The sequence below is a fragment of the Penicillium samsonianum genome (genome assembly GCF_028829775.1).
Source record: "Penicillium samsonianum strain IBT 33392 chromosome Unknown utg000003l_segment0_segment0, whole genome shotgun sequence".
Lineage (NCBI taxonomy): Eukaryota > Fungi > Ascomycota > Eurotiomycetes > Eurotiales > Aspergillaceae > Penicillium > Penicillium samsonianum.
Genome location: NW_026643261.1, coordinates 1,561,452 through 1,581,373, shown reverse-complemented (window position 1 = coordinate 1,581,373; position 19,922 = coordinate 1,561,452). Strand labels below are relative to the sequence as shown.

Sequence of the window (19,922 nt, the reverse complement as noted above, 5' to 3'; positions counted from 1 at the left end):
AGGATCTTTAGGGAACTGCTTGAAATTTCAAAAGCCCAGGTTACTACAAATTTTGGTAGCTAAAGCTAGAGACAAGGTAAGAATTGAATAATATGGCGTCAGGGTATCACCAATGTGGTCTGCCATCATTTTCAACGGTGTATCAGGCTTTAACTGCCCATTTGAAATGTTCCAATCGGCCCCGTAGTCAAAAAGCAATTCCATCACTTCGTTTGCTGCGTCATAATAAACTGCCAAATGCAGAGGCGTGTTACCCTTGGTTGTTCTTGCATTCACATCAGCACCGGATTTCAACAACAGCTCTATGACTGGAATATTGGCTAATGAACCTTCTTTCGAGACCGCTAGGTGGAGCGGTGTAATTCCATAATTATCAGCTGCGTTGACATTGGCTTCGTGGGCGAGATAAACCCCAGTGAGAGTGTCTCCTTGCGTCTCACCAGATGCTGCAATGTGTAATGGTGTTCTCCCATTCACATCCTGTACATTGACATCCGCACCATGATCAAGGAGGAGGTTGGCTATCTCGGTGCATCGAGGGTCGTATCCCGGCTTGATGGGATTAATCAAATGTAACGGAGTCGTACTCTCATGATTGCGAGCATTCACATTGGCTCGATGTTCAATAAGCAAACCTATAGTATCCTGCTGCAAGTGAGGATAACTGATCATGGCCGTATGTAGTGCTGTATATCGGGAACATTGATCGGCAATGTTGACATCGGCCCCGGATTCAAGAAGTAGCTTCAGAGTATCGTAGTAGCTGAATGGCGTTTGGCGGTTCCTATGTAGACATAGACCACGTCTCCTCCACGGCCCTCCTTTATGGTAGGAGTATTGACCCTTAGATCTTATGGTTGTACTAAGAGTAGTGTATCCACAAATATTTGTGATGTTGAGATCAACGCCGTAATCATGCATTAGTTTGACGATAGTAAAGTACCCCTTCTTTGCGGCAAGTTGGAGGGGAATGAATTTCCAATGCACCTTCTTGTCCATTCGGGCCCCGTGTTCAAGAAGTAACTTCACGATCTCTTCATGGCCATTTGCTATGGCGTCGGAAAGAGCTGATCCGAACCAGTTTGACCAATCATCGGCGTTCGCACCAGCTTTCAGTAACAATCGAACTCTGAAGATATCTCCAGAGGTGCAGTACGGTCTTAAATTCAAATGACGATTGCGGAGAACACTGGAATGAAATCTGATATAGATCGGGGTGGGTTTCGAGGACTGAGATGATATCTTGGACTTCGAGTTCTGCTAGAATAGCAATCAAAAGTTCATTTGGAAGTGAAAGAAGTGACATTTTGTTTTGTCTTGAGATGGTGGTTAAAGAGAGAAGCAGTTACTGACAGCGAAGTGCTAAGGAGCAAACTTTCCAGCGTTAAGCCAACACTCATATACAAATGCGGCAACGGAGATATGACCCAGGGTACTCCGTTCATGCACAAGATTTTCGGCCAGGGCGTTCTCGAATATTTTCACAGTTTTTGATACCAAAATTTCGCAGACGTCGGGGGCATTGTCTCACATATTGATAATTGATATAGAAAACGTGTTAGAAGTAATATAGCAGCACTCTACCGCTATACCATAGAAAATCCAGCTCTCCTTGCTAAATCCCGCAAGAATCATGTTGTGGAGAAGCTCATTGAAGATGAGATAGAGGGGAAAAGACGGGACAGCTGTTATCCAAGCCAAGATCAGCTGCTCACAAAACATTTGAGATTTGCCTACGTCTAATAACCTTTACCAAACAAGAAGAACGTGCTGGGTGACCTAGATGCGTACTTTCGTCATATCTATCGCCCAGGCATTGTTCAATATATTAGGAAGGATTAATGGCATTGGCTCGAAAGCGTAAACTAATTAATTAATTAACACTATGGTGTTTTTCGACCCATGCGCGTAACTCAAAGACCGGGTGACATTTTCCCAAATTGCTCGACAATCCATACACCGAATTTTGTCTTCAGTGGTTGCGGAAATGCATTTATTCTGAGTTGTCGATGGCAGTGCACTAAACGTTGAATTGTGAGCTGCTGAAAGTGATTCGAATAAAAAAAAACGGTGAAGTCCTACCTTTCCCTTGCCTTTAGGGCAGCAAGCAATGATGTTTTTGCAGGAGGGGCCAGTGTCGGTGTCCTCGGTTAAGGCTGCGACATTGTTAGGATATTGCTTTTGGAATGTTCAACTTTGGGGAACGCATACCAAGGACGTTGACGTCGTCAATCAGGCTGGCCTTAGCACAAGCGGCATTGTCGTTGCCGAGGAGGCCGTTTAGGGCGCCCTTGGCCAGGAGGTTACCGAGAATACCATCGGCAGAGATTTCCTCCTTGGAATCACAGCAAGCGATGTCGCCAGAGGTGCACTGGTCCTTAGCACCACCAAGGGCGGCGGACTCAGAGAGAGACATGGCGGTGGCGGAGACAGCCAGGGCAAGGACGGCGGAGATAGTGAACTTCATGATGATGTTTAGAAAGGTTGATTAGATGTGAAATGCTGGAAGAGATGAGATTGATTTTTCTTTTTGAGGTGATAGAAGCGCCGACTTTATATGATGGTATTTGACCCTTGTTTCGTAATCTGACGTATATCACTGCCACCGGAGAATAAAAATATGATGCCGGATGTGGAATTTCTCTTTTGTTAGAAATATACACAAGACTAATGGCATGGAGTACGTACGTCCTCTCGACGGTACGGTCTCAGGAATGTCGATCTAAGAATCCGGAATGCCCATCCCCACCACTTTCCGCTCCACCAAATCACCCACAAAAGGGATAGACAACGAATAAGATTCATCAATACTAGATGACTATTGAATTTCAAGCCAAGCTTACGTTATAGAGATTCCTTATAGTGAATGGCTCAATGAAAGATCTGATGTTGGATGCCGTTCGAAAATAAGAAGGAAGAAGAAAAAAAGAAACCAACCTTGCTCCCCTTTCAACGCAGGAGATATCGATGTATTATTATATAGAAGTTCATTTGCTGTGTGATCAAAGTTTTAGGGGCGTTCAAGGGCGTTCAAGGGCGTTCACGGGCGTCCAACTATCCCGGGTCCTGGTGGATAATTTGGCACATTCATGCGTGGGTGTAAATTCCGGAACTGCTGGTAGGTCTATAGACTACAATCTCGTATAAAATGCAACCTTCTACCAAGGAAGTGGGGAAGACTACAGCCAATGAAGTTGCGATTTCAATCATGGCATGTAGCCCTTCTTTGCTAGTTTCCTTTTTGAGGATGCCGGATATACTACAAGCCTAAAATAAACTTCTCCGAGTTCAGACCCTCATAGGTTTAATCACAGCGTTGTATAGTGAAAATGTGACCTTGAAATGATCATCGATCTGGTTCTGTTAGGTAAAGATTGTCATAAGTTCCATTTAGCAAGGCTCAATAGTACCATCAGAGCGTCTCAGGGGCTTCCCATGTTCCCACTTGCCCCAGTGAGAAAGAAATTCACGAATGAACCAGAGTTTCTGTTAGACTAGGGGTAATTACACACCGAATGCGGAATAATGGCGATCACAGTTCTGACTGCGCGCTGTTGGGTGGAGAAATTGTTGGGAACTCGAATCTCAGAATCATGTTACTGTGTAGTTATAATTCGAAAAGGTATACTGAGCTCCCGACTAAGTCTGAGACCGTTCAATGTGTGACAAGTTCTATGGTCTATTTTAAGACGCCAAACCTGGTACAAGCGATAGAATGGAATGGCAATGTTATACATTTCAATCACGAGGGCGATGGTCTTTAGCAATCAAACTTTCTTGACGCTGAATGATGCTTTTTCGTTGGATAGAAATGCTACGAATAATATAAATCATCCACATTCAACGTTCGTAGCTTATTTTGTGGCTTGTAGTGGGTGGCGTGATCTAGAAGATCACTTGTATAACTAAATCGTATCTGAGAGAGCTCTGCTCTCTACCTACGGTGGTCAGCATTTCCGTATTGAATTTATTTCTAGTTGAATGGTTCTCCGCAGGAGCCTTTCGCCCTCCAACGCGTCCGTAAAAAGTCTAACAAATACTATTTGTCTCATCCAAGCATTGCTAAATGTTTTTTAATAACTCATGAAATAGCATGATATTTATCCTAGGTTATACCATACTCGGTATAGCTCTCACTGCATGATAGCTAGTATACTTGTTCCTCCGTGAGATATGTAATCAAATTTATCTTTCCTTTCTATGTTGGCAATATGTACAACACCAAGTACCCAAAGGCTTGCTTTTTTTTTCTCGATAATATATTTCACCTTATCAGCTAGTGACACCCCTTATACCAAATAGTTTACACTAATGCAAAACCGTCTATCTGAAAGCGGGTACTCCTTTATCTGACCTACGATAAATGCATGAGATGGTAGGCGGGAGCTTTTATGGGAGTTTTAATTGATCTAGCCAACAATATATAGACTCTTGGTTGATCTAGTAAAAACACTTAGTGTTTGACACCTTCACTCCTCGTCGTTTCCAGAGTTGTCAATGGCGGTGCACTGGTTTTCAAAGGTTAGACACTAGCACGATCAAGGGTTGCTATTACTTGAAAACTTACAGTGGTGGTTCCCTCAGGGCAGCAAGCAATGATGTTCTTGCAGACGGGTCCCGACTTGCTGTTCTTGACGGAGGCTTTGAAGATGTTAGTGCCATTATTCTGGATCCCTCATTTGGCCGGGACTAAGTTGACTTACCAAGGATGTTCAGCTCATCGATGAGGCTAGTACTGGCGCAAGGCGAGTTGGAGTTACCCAGAATACCGTTCAGAAGGCCTCCGGCGAGAAGGTTTCCGAGAATGCCATCGGCCTTGGTCTCCTCTACAGAGTTGCAGCAGGAGATAGAACCAACGTTGCACTGGGACTTAGCGTGCTCAAGAGCAGGCGAGTCTGACAGCTTGCCAGCCATAGCAACGGCCACGGTGAGAGCAAAGGCAGCGGTTCCGGCGAACTTCATTGTAGCGAGAAGAGTATTAGGGAAGGTATTAAGTGTTTGGTATAATGTATGAAAGTAATTGATCTGTGTTGAGGTTGAACTACGAGAGAGAGCAGCAGCTTTATAGCAATTCGCGAGGCAGGCGTTGTACCGCTTCTATCAAGTTGATGTAGAGTCTTGACCGTTTGCGGGTTGAAGCTAGGTATTATTTCTTGATATCTCCAGGCATTATGATGGATGCTACTTCAATATAGGATTGGGTGACGCTTCGATTATTGAAGATTCCTACTGTAATTAATATTTAGAAGTAGCCCTTATAGTAAAATAGTAAAACTAAGTAAGCGTAATAGAGTTGATATAAATGGATCTGATCTACCTACGACTGTAATTGTCTACATATGTAGTATTTTATGGTTCCATTAGCGGCGATTACAAAGTTTTCCACTGTCAAATTTGGCCAATTCCGGCTGCCGAACTCGGTGAAACGAGCAAAATGAGTGACAGTCAAGCCTTATGCAAAGGGATCTTGTATTTATTTAATGTGTTGTCGCCACCCCCTTGCATCTAGTTACCGGAACCATACATATGTAGTGATAATGTAGTACCTGGAGCACTGTTGGCACTGCGATTTCACTATTGGCACAGTGATCTAACCTGATTAGGTGTAGCACCCACTTTTCAATCCAGTGCCATTTATTATGGTATCAACGTAGTCGTTCTATCTAAAATTCACATGACCTATCATATAGAGTATTACCTGGGTAGATTTTTAATTGATTCCACAACCACGCATAGTAGAGATAACTTAATTCTGTAAAGGGTATTAAACTGATAGAGAATAAAGGGCATCTAATCAATTATTTCTGACCGAAATTTAATACTAGTAGTAGGGAAATCATACTGAGGAGTTAGGGTGAAAACTCAATGAATTAATATTGAGCTTAGCTTTAACGTATAATTCACATATTACTAGCATTAAGTTTCGGTCGGAGGTAATTAATTAGATGCTCTCTACTGTATATAATCCTAATACCCTTTTCAGAATTACAATATCTTCACTATTAGGGGTAGTGGAATTAATTTAAAATGTCGGTGATTTTTAGATAGAAGTGAGCGTTTTCGAAATCTACTATACCCGTTGATGGGGTGGGGTATAACCTTTGATTTATACCTAGCAATTCCCCTTAGGCGTACATCTTGCTCAATGAAGGTCTCACTGTCTCCAAAGATGTAAAACTACAATGCCCCTTGTCGTCCTCAATTTCACCAAACCCCCCCGCCCACAATGGCGATGCCACTGTTTCACCCCACGTCACCAGCCCTCTAACTGCAAGATCCAAAGCCTCGTCTTTAGTTACATGGCATGCAGCACTAATCGCAACACTACAAGACCCCGCCAGCGGTATTTCAGACTTGAACTTTTTGAATGATAGTCCAAGCAACAAGCAGACCATGAAAGAACCCACAAGGATGGAAATAAAGATAGCCATAGGGTTATAGCCCAGGGAGCTAACTGAGAACTGGTAAATGGGTCGACCAATCCAGTCATATGCCATGACCCGAACATAAAATATACTCTGGGAAATCAACCAGTGGAGGACCATGTAGATCACCAGCAGGGGGACTGCGTACTGATATGGCATAGATAGCCAGTACGTTGACTGCTGCATACTGTCTTTGACAGGCCATGTCACTCGAAGGGGCTTCGAACTTGCCCCGTAGGAGCTGTATTCGGCAGTCGCCAGCATGCTGGTCAGCACACTGTTGTAGAAGAAATAGCTGACTGTGATGATAAGTTGCGGTATATTGGCTATCACCAGAGAGCTCAACGTGGGCAGTGTCCCTTTCAGGTCGACGAATTCAGAGGAGCCCCCGGAGAACCCTTCTTTCCACATTTCATGAAGCGCGCTTGTCGTCACCCAGGGACCTCCTCCTCGCGGGGCGAGGGCCTGCTCGAAGAGGAATGCTCCGACGGCAATACATGCTAAGCACCTAGATTCTCTGTGGTTAACATACGGTCTGAAAAAATGTTGCAATGTGGGCTCTTACAACACAAGGGTCGTTATCCAGCGTGGGAGGCTCGAGGCCTGCATCCAGTGCTTGGGTCGCGATAACCGCTTGTACACCATCGGCTCTCGCTGACCCCCTTCCAAAGGCTCCTCGGCAGAGTCCTCTGTCTTTTGAGACACCTTCCATGCTCCACGACGGACATCAGCGTTGGATAACCAGCACATCCCCCGCGTGGTGGAATCTGGCTTCTCCATAAACGACGCCACAGCATCGCCCACGGTGAGCAAAGGTGGCGATCGATGACGACCTATCCTTGCTGCCAGGAACATTGCTACGACTTTTATGAAAGTCACGAGAGCAATGATAATGCAAATCGGTGGACTGTAAAGCAGCTGGCATCGGTTTTCAGATTTGATCACAAGACATCCGTCGACGCTATAAGTCTTTGATTCATTTATTGATGTACCATCGCAAGTAGTCACATAGCCACTGGCCGCGATGTCAGATGTGGTGTTAGCCTGGATGTATTGATTAACCCTCTCAAGAGTCGGCTGCTCCACATCAAGGTTGGCCCAGTTGAACATATCATAGGCATCCGAGCAGGAACTCTCATCCAGAGTGTCAATACAGGCCTTTTGCGTGAAATTGTCGTTTGTGTAGTAATGGGCTCGACCAGAGTCAAGGATATTTATCATTAAGGTCTTGCCAGCGAATTCGGATCCATCCACGATGTACCTGAGGTCCTTATCGCCCTGGTACAGGCTACCTTTTTGGCCCACCGAGAGTATCGCAGTATTCCCACCTTGGCTCACAGACAACGAATTCGTGAGCACGACCATCACTTTTGCGCCCCCGTTTTTTCCGAAACTCTGCAGATGCATACATTGCTGAGTATCCAGGCGCTCATAATCCCCCCGCGCAATATCAGAGGCAAAGTCATGCCAATTCAACTCACCCTCGGGGTACCCATCCTCCGTAACATCTGACAAATATGAGCTGGTGAGATCATCGCTGTCAACATTAGCACCCCGATATACAGAAGCATCCCCGCCAGGAAACACCGGGACAATGCTGAAGCACTGATCAAGGGCAGGAGTCTTCAAGCTCGCGACGTTGGTAGAATTCAAATCCCCAGGTCCCACAACAACGTGTAACTCGTTTATGGCCACGGATTCAAAAACCATCGCGTTGTACCTGCCGACTTATGTCAATTCCATATCCCTGGTATCTTAGACCTCTTCCGAAAACATACAACAGATGAAATGGTGTCGCCGTGACAAGCAACACCAGCCACAGAGCGAGCCGCGATCGTCCAATGACAAAGAGATTCCTCACACTCGAGCACCCGATGTCAAGCCATCGACCTCGCCCGTGATATTTATCAACCTCTTCCCGACTCGGCGCGACTAGTGACTGCATGCAGTAGTTGCTAGCACCCAAGATTCCAGTACTGAGTACGTTGATTATCAAGTGCAGGGCGATGTTCCATCGTTTGGACAAGGCACAGCTGCCCTGATACATTACTTGAAAGCTGGAGAATGCACTGTTCTCCGCGTTTCTGTTGGATAACCCAGCAGCGACGGCAATGAAGATGAGATTCAGCAGAAGCAGAACAGTGGTTGCCTTAGCACAGAGAAGGACGCCATTAATCCAATGTGGCTTCTGGGGGCTTGATGACTCGTGCCCAATGGCCTCTGCCTCAGTATTTCCCTCGATATTTTCCTGCCCCTCTATCTGATTGGACCATTTGGGGCTTGTTTTCTCTGTTCGATCGCTGGGAACACCATGGTAGCGTTGGCCGGAGAACACAGATTTGGCACGTTGCCATATACTCTCACTGCCCATCCTTTGGGTGGGAGTGTACTCCGTGGTATAGGGTAGAGATTGACCCCAGGCTTGGGATAGAGAGAGAAGTGTGCAGAGCGTACCGGCGACGTGGGTTAAAGTAATTTTCCGACTTCCCAGTGCTCAAGAAAATGGGGCTGAGTTTCGTACCAATGCGCCAGTGAATGTGGAAATGATCTTCGATCCTTGTTTTGGCCCCATCACCCCGATTGGTGCTGATACCCGCACGGCACATCTAGTGCTCTTGGCATATTTACTTCGCCATTGGCCCCAAGCCTGTGTTTTCATACTGTGTATGCTAGGTCTAAGCCAGAGAATTGCATCAAAGTGTCGTCACCTCTAGCTCGCCGTATCTAGCAACAGACGTTCGAAAGGGAAGTCAGGGTAGGAAGGAGCATACCGCACCGGCTAGTATATTAGAATTTGGTCATGGTGTACAGGTAGGTACTGACCTCTAGCCATTGTGATTATGTGCGATTTTCAAGCTTTGTTTAAAGAGAGTGGGCAGCAAAGGAGAGGATGCATTCATTCAGATGCTTGTGCGTGGAAATAGAAGGCCTGCAGGTGAGCACGTTACTTGACTCACATGACATTTTGTTGAAGTAGGTGATCTTCACTTGCTTCACTTCCTAGTTTTCCTAGCCTTCTTTTTCTTTTCTCTTCCCTTTCTTCTCTCTCTTCACTTTCGTTTTCTCTTTCACTTCTTTACCTTTCTTGTCTTTTATTCTTTCTCCTTTAAATCCTACCAGTGAAAGGGACTTTTCAACATGGCGGCAACCTCTCTTTTCTCATTACCGAACGAGTTCATTTGCCAAATTGCGTCAGACTTGTGTGTACGCGACATCATCTATTTCATTCAGTGTTACCACGGCTTTTGCCAAGCTCTTCTTTGGCACTGTCAGCACCAACGAAAGTGCCAGGAACTACAAGAGGCTCTAACAGCGTGTATCCGAGCCGACAATGTGGATGGAGCCTGGCTTCTGCTTTCAATAAATGCAACATAGAATGTGTCAAGGATGGCCACAAAGGCCAAGGAGAATCATCACCGTTCTATGGCGTGTACCTGCCCCGATCAGGGGCCTTCCCTTTTAGTCAAAACTCGTCACCCACCCCAGTTTGTTCATCGCTTTAAGCCACTGAGAAAATATAGATACCCCTCCCCTCTCACTTCCCTCTCTTCTTCTTTCTTCTCTCCTCGACACTCCGGGCCCACATTGCACATTGTGGTCCCTTGATCAGTTTCGGATGTCTCTGTGGGCAGCTCAGGGTAGGTTGTGGCACGAAGAATGTCGGTGGAGGTAACATGACGGGTTCATACTGCCATAGACAATTCGACTCACCTCTACGGATACAGACTGTCCTTCCTAAACTTGTACTGGGCTGTTAGAGGTGGCCGTGATGGGATAGTGGAGGCTCTTTCTGAACACCTTACTCAAATCAAAGTGGATATCCCAAATCTCAAGGTCAATTCTGTTACAGATGCGCTTGAATGCGGAAATGATCTTTGGGGCTTGTTTTGGCACTGTTGACGCCATCGGTGCTGATACCCACACGACACATCTACATACGGATAACACCCGAGTTTTCTATAAAGCTATAGACCTAATAGTAGTAGCGGCTTAGCTCTAGGTTTCCTAGGCCCCTAAGCTCGTCTAGTGAAAAGTAACTGTGTTGCAGAACTTAGCCTCATGGGGTGTAGATATTCTCGACGTCGAAAATAGAAGCTATCACTACTGCGATAAATGGCTAGTATAGAGAGCTTGCTACACTTATTAATTACATTCTAAGAGGCCCAGAACTAGGATAAGAGTTCAACTATTCGCTATAATCCTGTAAATGATAAACTAATACCTAAGATCATTATTTAGAGGAAATGATATAAACCTGAAGCTGTATGCACTAGTACTCGGATAGACCAATGGGCTCCCACTGTGAATACTTGATATGAGTTCTTCTAGATTAAGAATCGATATGCGGCAAGCAAGACAGTCCCTTCACCTCGAAAGAGATGGGGACAGATGGGGAAGAGACTGAACGTAGGGAGGATGTGAGCTGAATGGTAGAAATTCCGGCCAATACTCAAAGTTTTTATGTGGTTTCCGCAACACAAACTCCTGGTTTAGGTCGGGGTTACATGATCTGTCTGTTTCAAAGGTACACTATTGTTCCAAATATCATGGGTTTTGAATATTGTCAGAGAACATTTGGATCTTCAGTAGTCCACCTTTTCCATCATACTTGATCTAAAGATCAATATCACTAGCTGGCCGAGCAATATTCAATCGCCAATGGTGCTGATTAACTGGGTCCTTTTGGTACAGATTCACTTCGAAAAATTTGTTGTGCGTTATGCACTTGAAGTTCTTGTACCTATGTTCAATGAGCTTTCTGCGCTTTTCCATAGATATTTAGATATTCATTGAACGTACGAATTGAGCTTCTGGAAATTCGCAGCGATCAAATCTTGCTCGGTAATCTCCAAGAATTCAACCCGACCCCCACTTAGTTCGGAGTGAGGGATGAAATATCTTTTGGCCTCGATAGCACCAAAATTGACTTGTCGAACAAACTGAATCGCGTAAGGTGGTAGATTATCAGGATCCTGGAAGAACGAAGCTGAAGCGGCAGAGGGGGTTGATTCAGATCCTTTGGCCCAAGTAATAAATGGGCCAAACTTGGCCTCGTGCGTTAGATGGGCCGGTCGATAAGGAGATGGAGAAGCGCAACAAAAAATGGAAGACATTGTTAAAGAGTGGTTACTTAGTCGTTATATTGGTCGTTAAATGATCATGAAAGCATTTCTGTTCTAGGGAAATGGTCGTCTTTATATACATTTTAAGTTGGTTTTATCGACTTGAATACTAACGGTCTTTAATCTAAGGACATTGGTTTTAGAGGAAATCGTAGCAACCTAGACATAAAGTGACGATCACATGCATATTCTAGTCCGGAAATTTGTCAGTTGATATCGTATTCTGCGGGTTGATCATTCAATCATAATTCTTCATTTTGAGGCCGCCTTCTGGTCGGCTCTGTCGATACCCAATCTATATATTCCCAAACTGAAGGTTTCTAGGCCGATAGTGGAACTGCAACTCGATAGTCTAGCCGGCTTGCGACATGGCCGTCCCTCGCCAATTAGAACACTGTATTTTGAGGCCCCCCTCGCACGGTCCCTCTGCTGACTGAGACCTTAGGCCTGCCAAGTGATGCCCGTATAGGTAGTTGCTAGACTATTAGAGGTACATATCTGAGACTAGTCGATCAATTTCAATATGCCATTCGAAAAGTATAAAGGGCTGCAGATTGCCTATCCTATTGCTCTTTTTTCTCTTTTTCTTCCTTAGGGGCAGCGGGTCTGTTCTTCGCTCTTTACTTCACCCGCTGCCACTGCCACTCCTTTTCGGCGCCTTTGAATTTGCTTTTTGATTATCTCCTTCATTCGTTCATTGAAAAGAATAGTTTTCTCTGTGTTGCTCTAATTGAGAGGCTGGACTTCCAATCTGTGGTCAATCTGTATACTGGGGTTGTAAAAGGGTGAAGCTACTTATTCCACCTTTTTCCGCGGCGAGTACACATACCAGAACCTCCACCAAAAGTCACCGACCGACAGTCCAATCTTCTTAAACAACAACAACTACTACTTTTTCTGAACTCTGGACTTGTCGATCCAGCGTGGCTACACTTGTCGGACACTACTGGTCCCCGTGCATCTCCCGTTTTCACACCCCAACCCCGGTTTCCTGATACTACAACACATGATGGAAAGCAACATCAGCAGCAAGTCACCTTACAGCAACCAGAAGAATATTCTCAAGATGAGCAAATAGAAGAAGAAGGTTGTGTTTCGGACGTGGTTTCTACCTCATCAAAATCTGAGCGGCATACCTCATCGTCCGTGGCAGCCAACGTCTCTTCGCTACAGTGTGAACACTGCCAGAAGGAATGTCGAACCCGTGGATCGCTAAAGTATGTTTTGTTCTTATGGAAATACTTCACTATACTCCCAACACTATTCTAATGATACAAAAGCAAGCACACAAAATCACACTCACGTCACTTCAAGTGTACCATAGACGCATGCACCTGGGAATTTGCAGCCCGAAAAGACCTCATGCGACACAAGCAAACAAGACATAAGGCTAGTGGACGTGTTATGGTGTATTGTCGTTATCCAGGCTGCCATTATTCTGCGAACGGAAGGAAAGGGCGAATGCGACAAGATAATCTCCAGCGCCATATTAAAGCCAAGCACCGACTAGAAGCTGGATTTTGACACTTGGGTCAGTTCAGACATTTACTTTTATGTGGGTAGCGTTCAGATAAGATCCTTGATACAGGCAATTCCAGCTCGAACATACTCTTTATGAAGTCAACCTATAACCGCCCTCTATTCATCTCTTATAATTGACAGAGACGAGCGCATCTTCATTTTTTTTTCTGTAGTAGTCTGGCTAGTTTAGTATGTAATGGCTTGAGGCTTGGGGAGGAAATAGGGTGTTCAATGATATGACTCGGATATGTAACACATGGTTTGTTTACGTTGATTTGGTATACCCGACTGCTGCTCGAAATCTTTTTGCATTAGTCGTAACGCAATCACTACTTGTATCACGAAACCTTCTCCAACGATAGTCTACGTGCCGTGCTCTCTCTTGAGGTCGCTACTGACATGGATGTTGGATCTCAACCTTCTGTCCATGATCAACTTTTTGAATTTACAGTATCGCAGTGCATAGCGACCACTGGGGACTTTGGTCCTATTGACTTTTAGGAATCATCAGCCGGCTTTCGACCGGGGAAAACTGCGTTTTTACATGTACACTTGATACTGAATAAAAGCTTGCTAATGGTAGAATCGAGGAAAGTGACCAACAAATGGAAAACATTGATGTACTCCTTGGTCTAATGATAATAATAATGTGGACGATCCTCAAAAGTTTCCCACCCACGCCAATACCGATTCGGCAACTTTTGATATCTAAAGGCCATCAAATCTCCTTTTTTGTTTCTGTTAAACGAGAATTGCTCTTGATGACTCCGGCGATGCGCCAAAAGATCCATTGGAGTCTCCCCATCCGAATTGCGGCTATTCCAATCCGCTCCATGAGCAAGAAGCAAGTTGAGCACTTCCCGTGCCGATGTTAGTACTGCGAGGTGGAGAGGTGTGTTGTCGTCGGCGTTCTTTGCACCGATATCTGCTCCATGCTTCAATAGCAATTCGATGGTTCCAACCATCGCCTTGGATGCACCGTATGTCATGGCATGCAGCGGTGTTTGACCATAAGAATCCACAACATTCACATCCGCTCCATGGTCCAGAATAAGCTTCACTAGGCGCTCGTTGTCGGTTTTGTAAAGAGGTGTCTGTTCTTCCCAATTTCCAATGCTCCCATCGGCTCCATAGCTCAAAAGGTGCTTTACCGATTTGTGAATGAATGAAACACAGGTTTCATAATCAGGTTCCTCAGTTTTGCGTTCAGATGTTGGGTGTCCAAACCGGCCGAGTCCATTTAATTCATCTTCATCAGAATTGAATTCATATGGGTTTGATCTATCCGAGATGGGCGACTGAAGTGGATTTGGTCCAGAGGCAGTTCGGTATTTGATATTGGCATCAAGATCCAATAGCTGCTCCATCAACTCAGCCCTGTCTTCGGAAGTCTCTTTTATTCCCCAACCATCGATTTTGGCTAGTGTAAGTCCGCAAGCAGCGAGTAGTTCTATCAAGCCCTTTTTGTTGTTTTTGTTTAGAACAGTCGTCCCGATGTAATCCCGTACACTGGAATCTGCTCCGTGATCAACAAGAAGGTTTGCTGTTTCTTCGTTGGCGAACGAACACCAGTTCGAGGTTTCAACGAACCCATGAAGCACGTCTTTGCTGCTCACCCTCGCACCGCGTTCGATAAGCAGCTTCAAAATTCCGTTGGCGAACGAGCTACACTTGAACAGTGCAAGCAATAACGGCATGTCCGAAGAGAATTGAGACCCGATATAATTGCAGTGGGCACCGAGATCAAGAAGTAGCTTCACAGTCGCATAATGGTCTGTAAGTGACTTTTTCTTGGATTCAGAGCAAATATCTTGCTTCGTGCAAGAGCAATATCTCTCGTTGTACCAATAATCTTCCTCTCCTAACGCGTAGGACAAAACTGTGTCGTAATAATCAGGTGGTCGTATGGAGTTAGAGTCGAGATCAAGCAGCATTTTTGTGATAGAAAAATAGCCACTGTGAGCAGCGGAATACAGTGCACGGTGAACAGATTCCACAGTGAGACTTGGAATCTCGACCTTCATTTGAGTAAGGTGTGCGAAAAGGGCCTCCGCTATGTCCTCATGGCCTTTCAGAACAGCCCAGTACAAGTTTGAGCTACTCCAGTACTGTTCAGGTGTGCGACCACGGTACCGTGGTCGCTTTCGTTGATCTTTAGTGTCATAACCGATGCACTCGATATCTGCATTCATCGAAAGTAGCAGTCGGGTTCCACGCACATCGCCAGCTTTAGCACACTCCGTTAGACCTTCTTGAAGCTCACAATTATCTCGTTGGTGGCAGTGCCATGAAAGAGGTTGACAAAGGTCCTGGTGACATTCTAGGAGACAGATGACATCTCGGACGCACATGCCTGAGGCAATTTGGCATAGTAACTCATTTGGCAACGAAAGAAGGGACGCCATGTCGAAAAGTCGCATCAGATGATACTATGAAAGAAGGAATAAGAGAAGAAAGAGAAGAAAGAGATGGGAGGAAATAGAAAAGAAAAAGAATGGCAAATGTAGAAAGTGAAGAAAGTGCGTGTCACCATCTTTCTTCATGTATCCGTGGATTCCATGGATGCCTATGGTTTGATGCCTTGGATTTTAAAAATGCCCTGGAGGCATCCACCTCTTATCTGCTCAATTCTCGATTCCAATTCTCTGCCACAGAGATTTCGTACTTCTTGTAACTGCTACACCCAAGTATCTGAATGTATGCTCTCCTTTTCGCCCCCTTCAACACGGCTTGAGCATCACACATAATCACATTAGCAAGAGGTATTATGAGGTCAAACCAAACTCTAATACACTAGGTGCACTCCGACTTCAGTTTCGAACGTCCGTTGGCAGATTCGGCGAATCAGAGGTGACGACACTTTGAAACAATGCTCTGGCCAGAACCACAGCTGTAGTACGCAGCGCATAGGACCATGTCAGCAGAAAATGGGGATTTCTAACTTATTATAGCGTAATAATTGATTGAATAAACACTTCTACTCACACAGATACTATATACCAAAAAGCTGCCTTTAACCCCATTCTACGGTTTGCGAATTATCTAGGCATATAAAAAGTCATCTAAAAGGGAATTCAAAAGACTTCTAAAAAGACATGTAAAAGGACATCGTAGTGGAATCTAATTATAATATCTATAATATCATCTTGACTTGACATTACGTTGTGCGCTATATCCTCAAGGCCATATAAGCGGCCGCGTATTCTACTTCTATATAAATGACTAACTCACTATAAATCTGTATAAACTTCTAGTCAGGTCGATAATAACAATTGAGGTAGTAATTACTTCCAATAAGGAGACACAAGCGATTCCCCCGCATCTTCACGGCCCTTGCAACCCTGGAAAATTGCCTAATCGGACATTTGATCTCCCAAAATATCCACCAATCCCAGCAGAGTACGGGGTATCTCTATAGCGAGAACCGAAGCGTACACCCATTATAACAAGTAATATTCCAAGATGGAGGGTACCTACACAGCACCCGACAATGCGTCTTCTCGCGTTTCTTCCCGTCCTCCTTGGACTTATATCCAGCCATTTCGTCTCTGCGACAGATAATGGCAAGACTACTGATGTGACATGGGATAAATACAGCCTCTCAGTCAAGGGAGAGAGGGTATATGTGTTCTCGGGTGAATTCCATTACCAGCGACTCCCCGTGCCTGAGCTATGGCTCGATGTGTTTCAGAAGCTACGCGCAAATGGATTTAATGCGGTCTCTAGTGAGTGAATTGACAATAACCCCTAGGCTGCACTGGTACTCATTTCAATTAGTCTACTTCTTCTGGAGTTTCCACTCTGCATCCGAAGATACTTTCGACTTCGAGAACGGCGCCCATGACGTCCAGCGCGTTTTTGATTATGCCAAGCAGGCAGGTCTGTATGTGATCGCGCGCGCAGGACCTTACTGCAATGCCGAGACCTCTGCTGGTGGTTTTGCACTGTGGGCATCCAATGGTCAAATGGGCAGCACACGCACGAGCGCAAGCTCCTACTATGACCGATGGTATCCGTGGATCCAGAAGATTGGAAAGATCATCGCCGCAAACCAAATCACAAGTGGTGGTCCGGTCATTCTCAACCAGCACGAGAATGAGTTGCAGGAGACAACTCACAGTTCCGATAACACTGTTGTCAAGTACATGGAACAAGTCAAAGCCGCCTTCAGTGATGCTGGCATCGTTGTCCCGAGTTCGCATAACGAGAAGGGAATGCGCTCTATGAGCTGGTCGACAGACTACCAGGATGTGGGCGGTGCCGTCAACATCTATGGTCTGGACTCCTATCCTGGTGGTCTGTCCTGCACCAACCCGGATACTGGCTTCAATCTCGTCCGTACTTATTACCAGTGGTTCCAAAATTACTCCAGTTCTCAGCCTGAGTACCTGCCAGAGTTTGAGGGCGGTTGGTTCTCTGCCTGGGGAGGTACTTTCTACGATCAGTGTTCTACTGAGCTTTCGCCTGAATTCGCCGACGTCTACTATAAGAATAACATCGGCTCCAGAGTCACATTGCAGAATATCTATATGGTTATGGGAGCAACTTCTTGGGGACAAAGTGCTGCTCCGGTTGTCTACACTTCATATGACTACTCTGCGCCTATGCGAGAGACCCGTGAGATTCGGGACAAGCTCAAGCAGACCAAGTTGATTGGTCTGTTTACTCGTGTGTCATCTGGTCTTCTTCAAACGCAAATGGAAGGGAATGGAACGGGGTATACTAGTGATGCTAGTATCTATACCTGGGCCTTGCGAAATCCAGAAACTCATGCCGGTTTCTATGTTCTAGCACACTCTACCAGCTCCTCTCGTGCTGTGACTACTACTTCTCTCAATGTCAACACCTCGGCTGGTATGTACTCAGTGTTTTGAGAAGAAGAATTGCGCTAACTTAGAGTCTACACAATAGGGGCCATCACAATTCCCAATATTGAGTTGGCCGGCCGTCAGAGCAAAATTATAGTCACCGACTACCAGATCGGCGAGGGCTCGAGCTTACTCTATTCATCTGCCGAGGTTTTGACCTACGCCACCCTCGATGTGGATGTCATTGTTTTCTATCTGAATATCGGACAGAAAGGAGAGTTTGTCTTCAAAGATGCACCGACCGATCTGACTTTCAAGACATACGGCGATTCGAAAGTGAGCTCCGCCGCATCGGATCATGGCACCAAATATACATACACTCAAGGGGATGGCACGACAGTCCTGAAATTCTCGCACGGTGTACTAGTCTATCTTCTCGATAAAGAAACGGCGTGGAACTTCTTTGCAGTACCGACTACTTCCAATCCGCTTGTGGCTCCTAGTGAGCAGATCATTGCTCTTGGGCCATATCTCGTCCGCACAGCAACTGTCAGCGGGAACACCGTCAGTCTTGTCGGTGATAACGCAAACACAACCTCTCTTGAGTAAGTGCGATATTAACTCTCAAATCAGTTGTTAGCTAATATGTGATGCTAGGGTCTACACGGGCAACTCAAAGGTTAACAAGATCAAGTGGAATGGCAAGGAGATTTCAACGAAGAAGACAGCCTACGGCAGCTTAATCGGATCAGCTCCGGGAGCCCAACATTCCAAGGTATCACTGCCAACTCTGAAATCATGGAAAGCGCAAGATACACTTCCAGAGATCAAGCCAGGCTATGATGATTCCCGCTGGACAATCTGCAACAAAACGACCTCAGTCAACTCCGTCGCACCACTAACACTTCCCGTGCTTTACTCTGGCGACTACGGCTACCATGCCGGAGCGAAGATCTACCGCGGACGGTTCGACGGCGTGACCGCGACAGGCGCAAATCTCACAGTCCAGAACGGCGTGGCCGCTGGCTGGGCTGCCTGGTTAAACGGAGTCTATGTCGGCGGAGACATTGGGGATCCCGCCCTAACCGCGACATCAGCCGAGCTATTATTCAACAGCTCTACCTTGCACGAGAGGGACAATGTTCTGACCGTTGTCATGGATTACACAGGCCACGACGAGGCAAACGTAAAACCGAACGGGGCGCAAAACCCGCGTGGTATACTAGGCGCTACGCTTCTTGGCGGCGATTTCACATCCTGGCGCATCCAAGGCAACGCAGGAGGCGAAGCCAACATCGACCCCGTGCGCGGACCCATGAACGAAGGAGGTCTGTACGGAGAGCGTCTTGGTTGGCATCTCCCCGGATACAAAGCGTCCAAGACGGCGACATCAGACAGTCCTCTAGAGGGTGTATCTGGCGCAGCAGGCCGATTCTACACGACGACCTTCAAGCTGGACCTGGATTCCGACCTGGACGTTCCGATTGGCCTGCAGGTCGGTGCATCTGCTGATTCCCCCGCAGTAGTCCAGATCTTCATGAATGGGTACCAGTTCGGTCATTACCTGCCACACATCGGACCCCAGACTAGGTTCCCTTTCCCGCCCGGGGTGATTAACAACCGTGGGGAGAATACGTTGGCGATTAGTTTGTGGGCGCTGACGGAGCAGGGGGCGAGACTGAGTCAGGTGGATCTGGTTGCATATGGGGCTTATCGCACTGGATTCAACTTCAATCACGATTGGTCATACCTGCAGCCAAAATGGAAGAACAACCGGGGACAATATGTTTAGTTGATAAAGGTATTGACTATGGTGTTTTATGACACATTATTCTGCCCGCGGTTGTTCATCACATTGAACTGAGATCTTCCGTTGGGTTCTTGGGGCTTTTCCGGGGCCTAGACCTTCCCTAGTTCTTTGTTTAGCTCCGGTACCTGTTTCATCATCGCTTATTATATGGAACCCTACTTCCTTGTTTTTTTTTTGTTACATCAGACTTGTGTACTTGAAGTACTAAGAAGTCTACCTAGGTAAAACAGACACT

General features: G+C 45.8%; 7 protein-coding genes across 7 annotated transcripts; 1 reads left to right on the top strand and 6 right to left on the bottom strand.

Moving 5' to 3' along the window:
• Positions 1 to 27: 27 nt before the first annotated feature.
• On the bottom strand, positions 28 to 1,306 carry N7471_004174 (ankyrin repeat domain-containing protein; the record flags this gene model as incomplete). The annotated part of the gene is made up of 2 exons (XM_057276893.1): positions 28 to 1,139; positions 1,189 to 1,306. The coding sequence occupies 2 exons, from the start codon at positions 1,304 to 1,306 to the stop codon at positions 28 to 30; spliced, it is 1,230 nt and encodes a 409-aa protein (XP_057136503.1).
• A 687-nt stretch (positions 1,307 to 1,993) lies between these two features.
• Positions 1,994 to 2,467, bottom strand: N7471_004173 (hydrophobin family protein; the record flags this gene model as incomplete). Its single annotated transcript, XM_057276892.1, has 3 exons — positions 1,994 to 2,020; positions 2,083 to 2,156; positions 2,212 to 2,467. The coding sequence occupies 3 exons, from the start codon at positions 2,465 to 2,467 to the stop codon at positions 1,994 to 1,996; spliced, it is 357 nt and encodes a 118-aa protein (XP_057136502.1).
• Positions 2,468 to 4,469: 2,002 nt separating this feature from the next.
• N7471_004172 (uncharacterized protein) lies at positions 4,470 to 4,962 on the bottom strand (the record flags this gene model as incomplete). The annotated part of the gene is made up of 3 exons (XM_057276891.1): positions 4,470 to 4,508; positions 4,568 to 4,641; positions 4,704 to 4,962. The coding sequence occupies 3 exons, from the start codon at positions 4,960 to 4,962 to the stop codon at positions 4,470 to 4,472; spliced, it is 372 nt and encodes a 123-aa protein (XP_057136501.1).
• Positions 4,963 to 6,125: 1,163 nt separating this feature from the next.
• On the bottom strand, positions 6,126 to 8,796 carry N7471_004171 (uncharacterized protein; the record flags this gene model as incomplete). The annotated part of the gene is made up of 3 exons (XM_057276890.1): positions 6,126 to 6,933; positions 6,991 to 8,145; positions 8,204 to 8,796. 3 exons carry the CDS (start codon positions 8,794 to 8,796, stop codon positions 6,126 to 6,128), a joined length of 2,556 nt encoding a protein of 851 aa, XP_057136500.1.
• A 2,243-nt stretch (positions 8,797 to 11,039) lies between these two features.
• N7471_004170 (uncharacterized protein) lies at positions 11,040 to 11,539 on the bottom strand (the record flags this gene model as incomplete). The annotated part of the gene is made up of 2 exons (XM_057276889.1): positions 11,040 to 11,166; positions 11,226 to 11,539. The coding sequence occupies 2 exons, from the start codon at positions 11,537 to 11,539 to the stop codon at positions 11,040 to 11,042; spliced, it is 441 nt and encodes a 146-aa protein (XP_057136499.1).
• A 2,162-nt stretch (positions 11,540 to 13,701) lies between these two features.
• N7471_004169 (ankyrin repeat domain-containing protein) lies at positions 13,702 to 15,261 on the bottom strand (the record flags this gene model as incomplete). The annotated part of the gene is made up of 1 exon (XM_057276888.1): positions 13,702 to 15,261. The coding sequence occupies one exon, from the start codon at positions 15,259 to 15,261 to the stop codon at positions 13,702 to 13,704; it is 1,560 nt and encodes a 519-aa protein (XP_057136498.1).
• Positions 15,262 to 16,559: 1,298 nt separating this feature from the next.
• N7471_004168 (glycoside hydrolase family 35 protein) lies at positions 16,560 to 19,669 on the top strand (the record flags this gene model as incomplete). The annotated part of the gene is made up of 4 exons (XM_057276887.1): positions 16,560 to 16,794; positions 16,847 to 17,923; positions 17,981 to 18,482; positions 18,535 to 19,669. 4 exons carry the CDS (start codon positions 16,560 to 16,562, stop codon positions 19,667 to 19,669), a joined length of 2,949 nt encoding a protein of 982 aa, XP_057136497.1.
• Between the last annotated feature and the right edge of the window lie 253 nt (positions 19,670 to 19,922).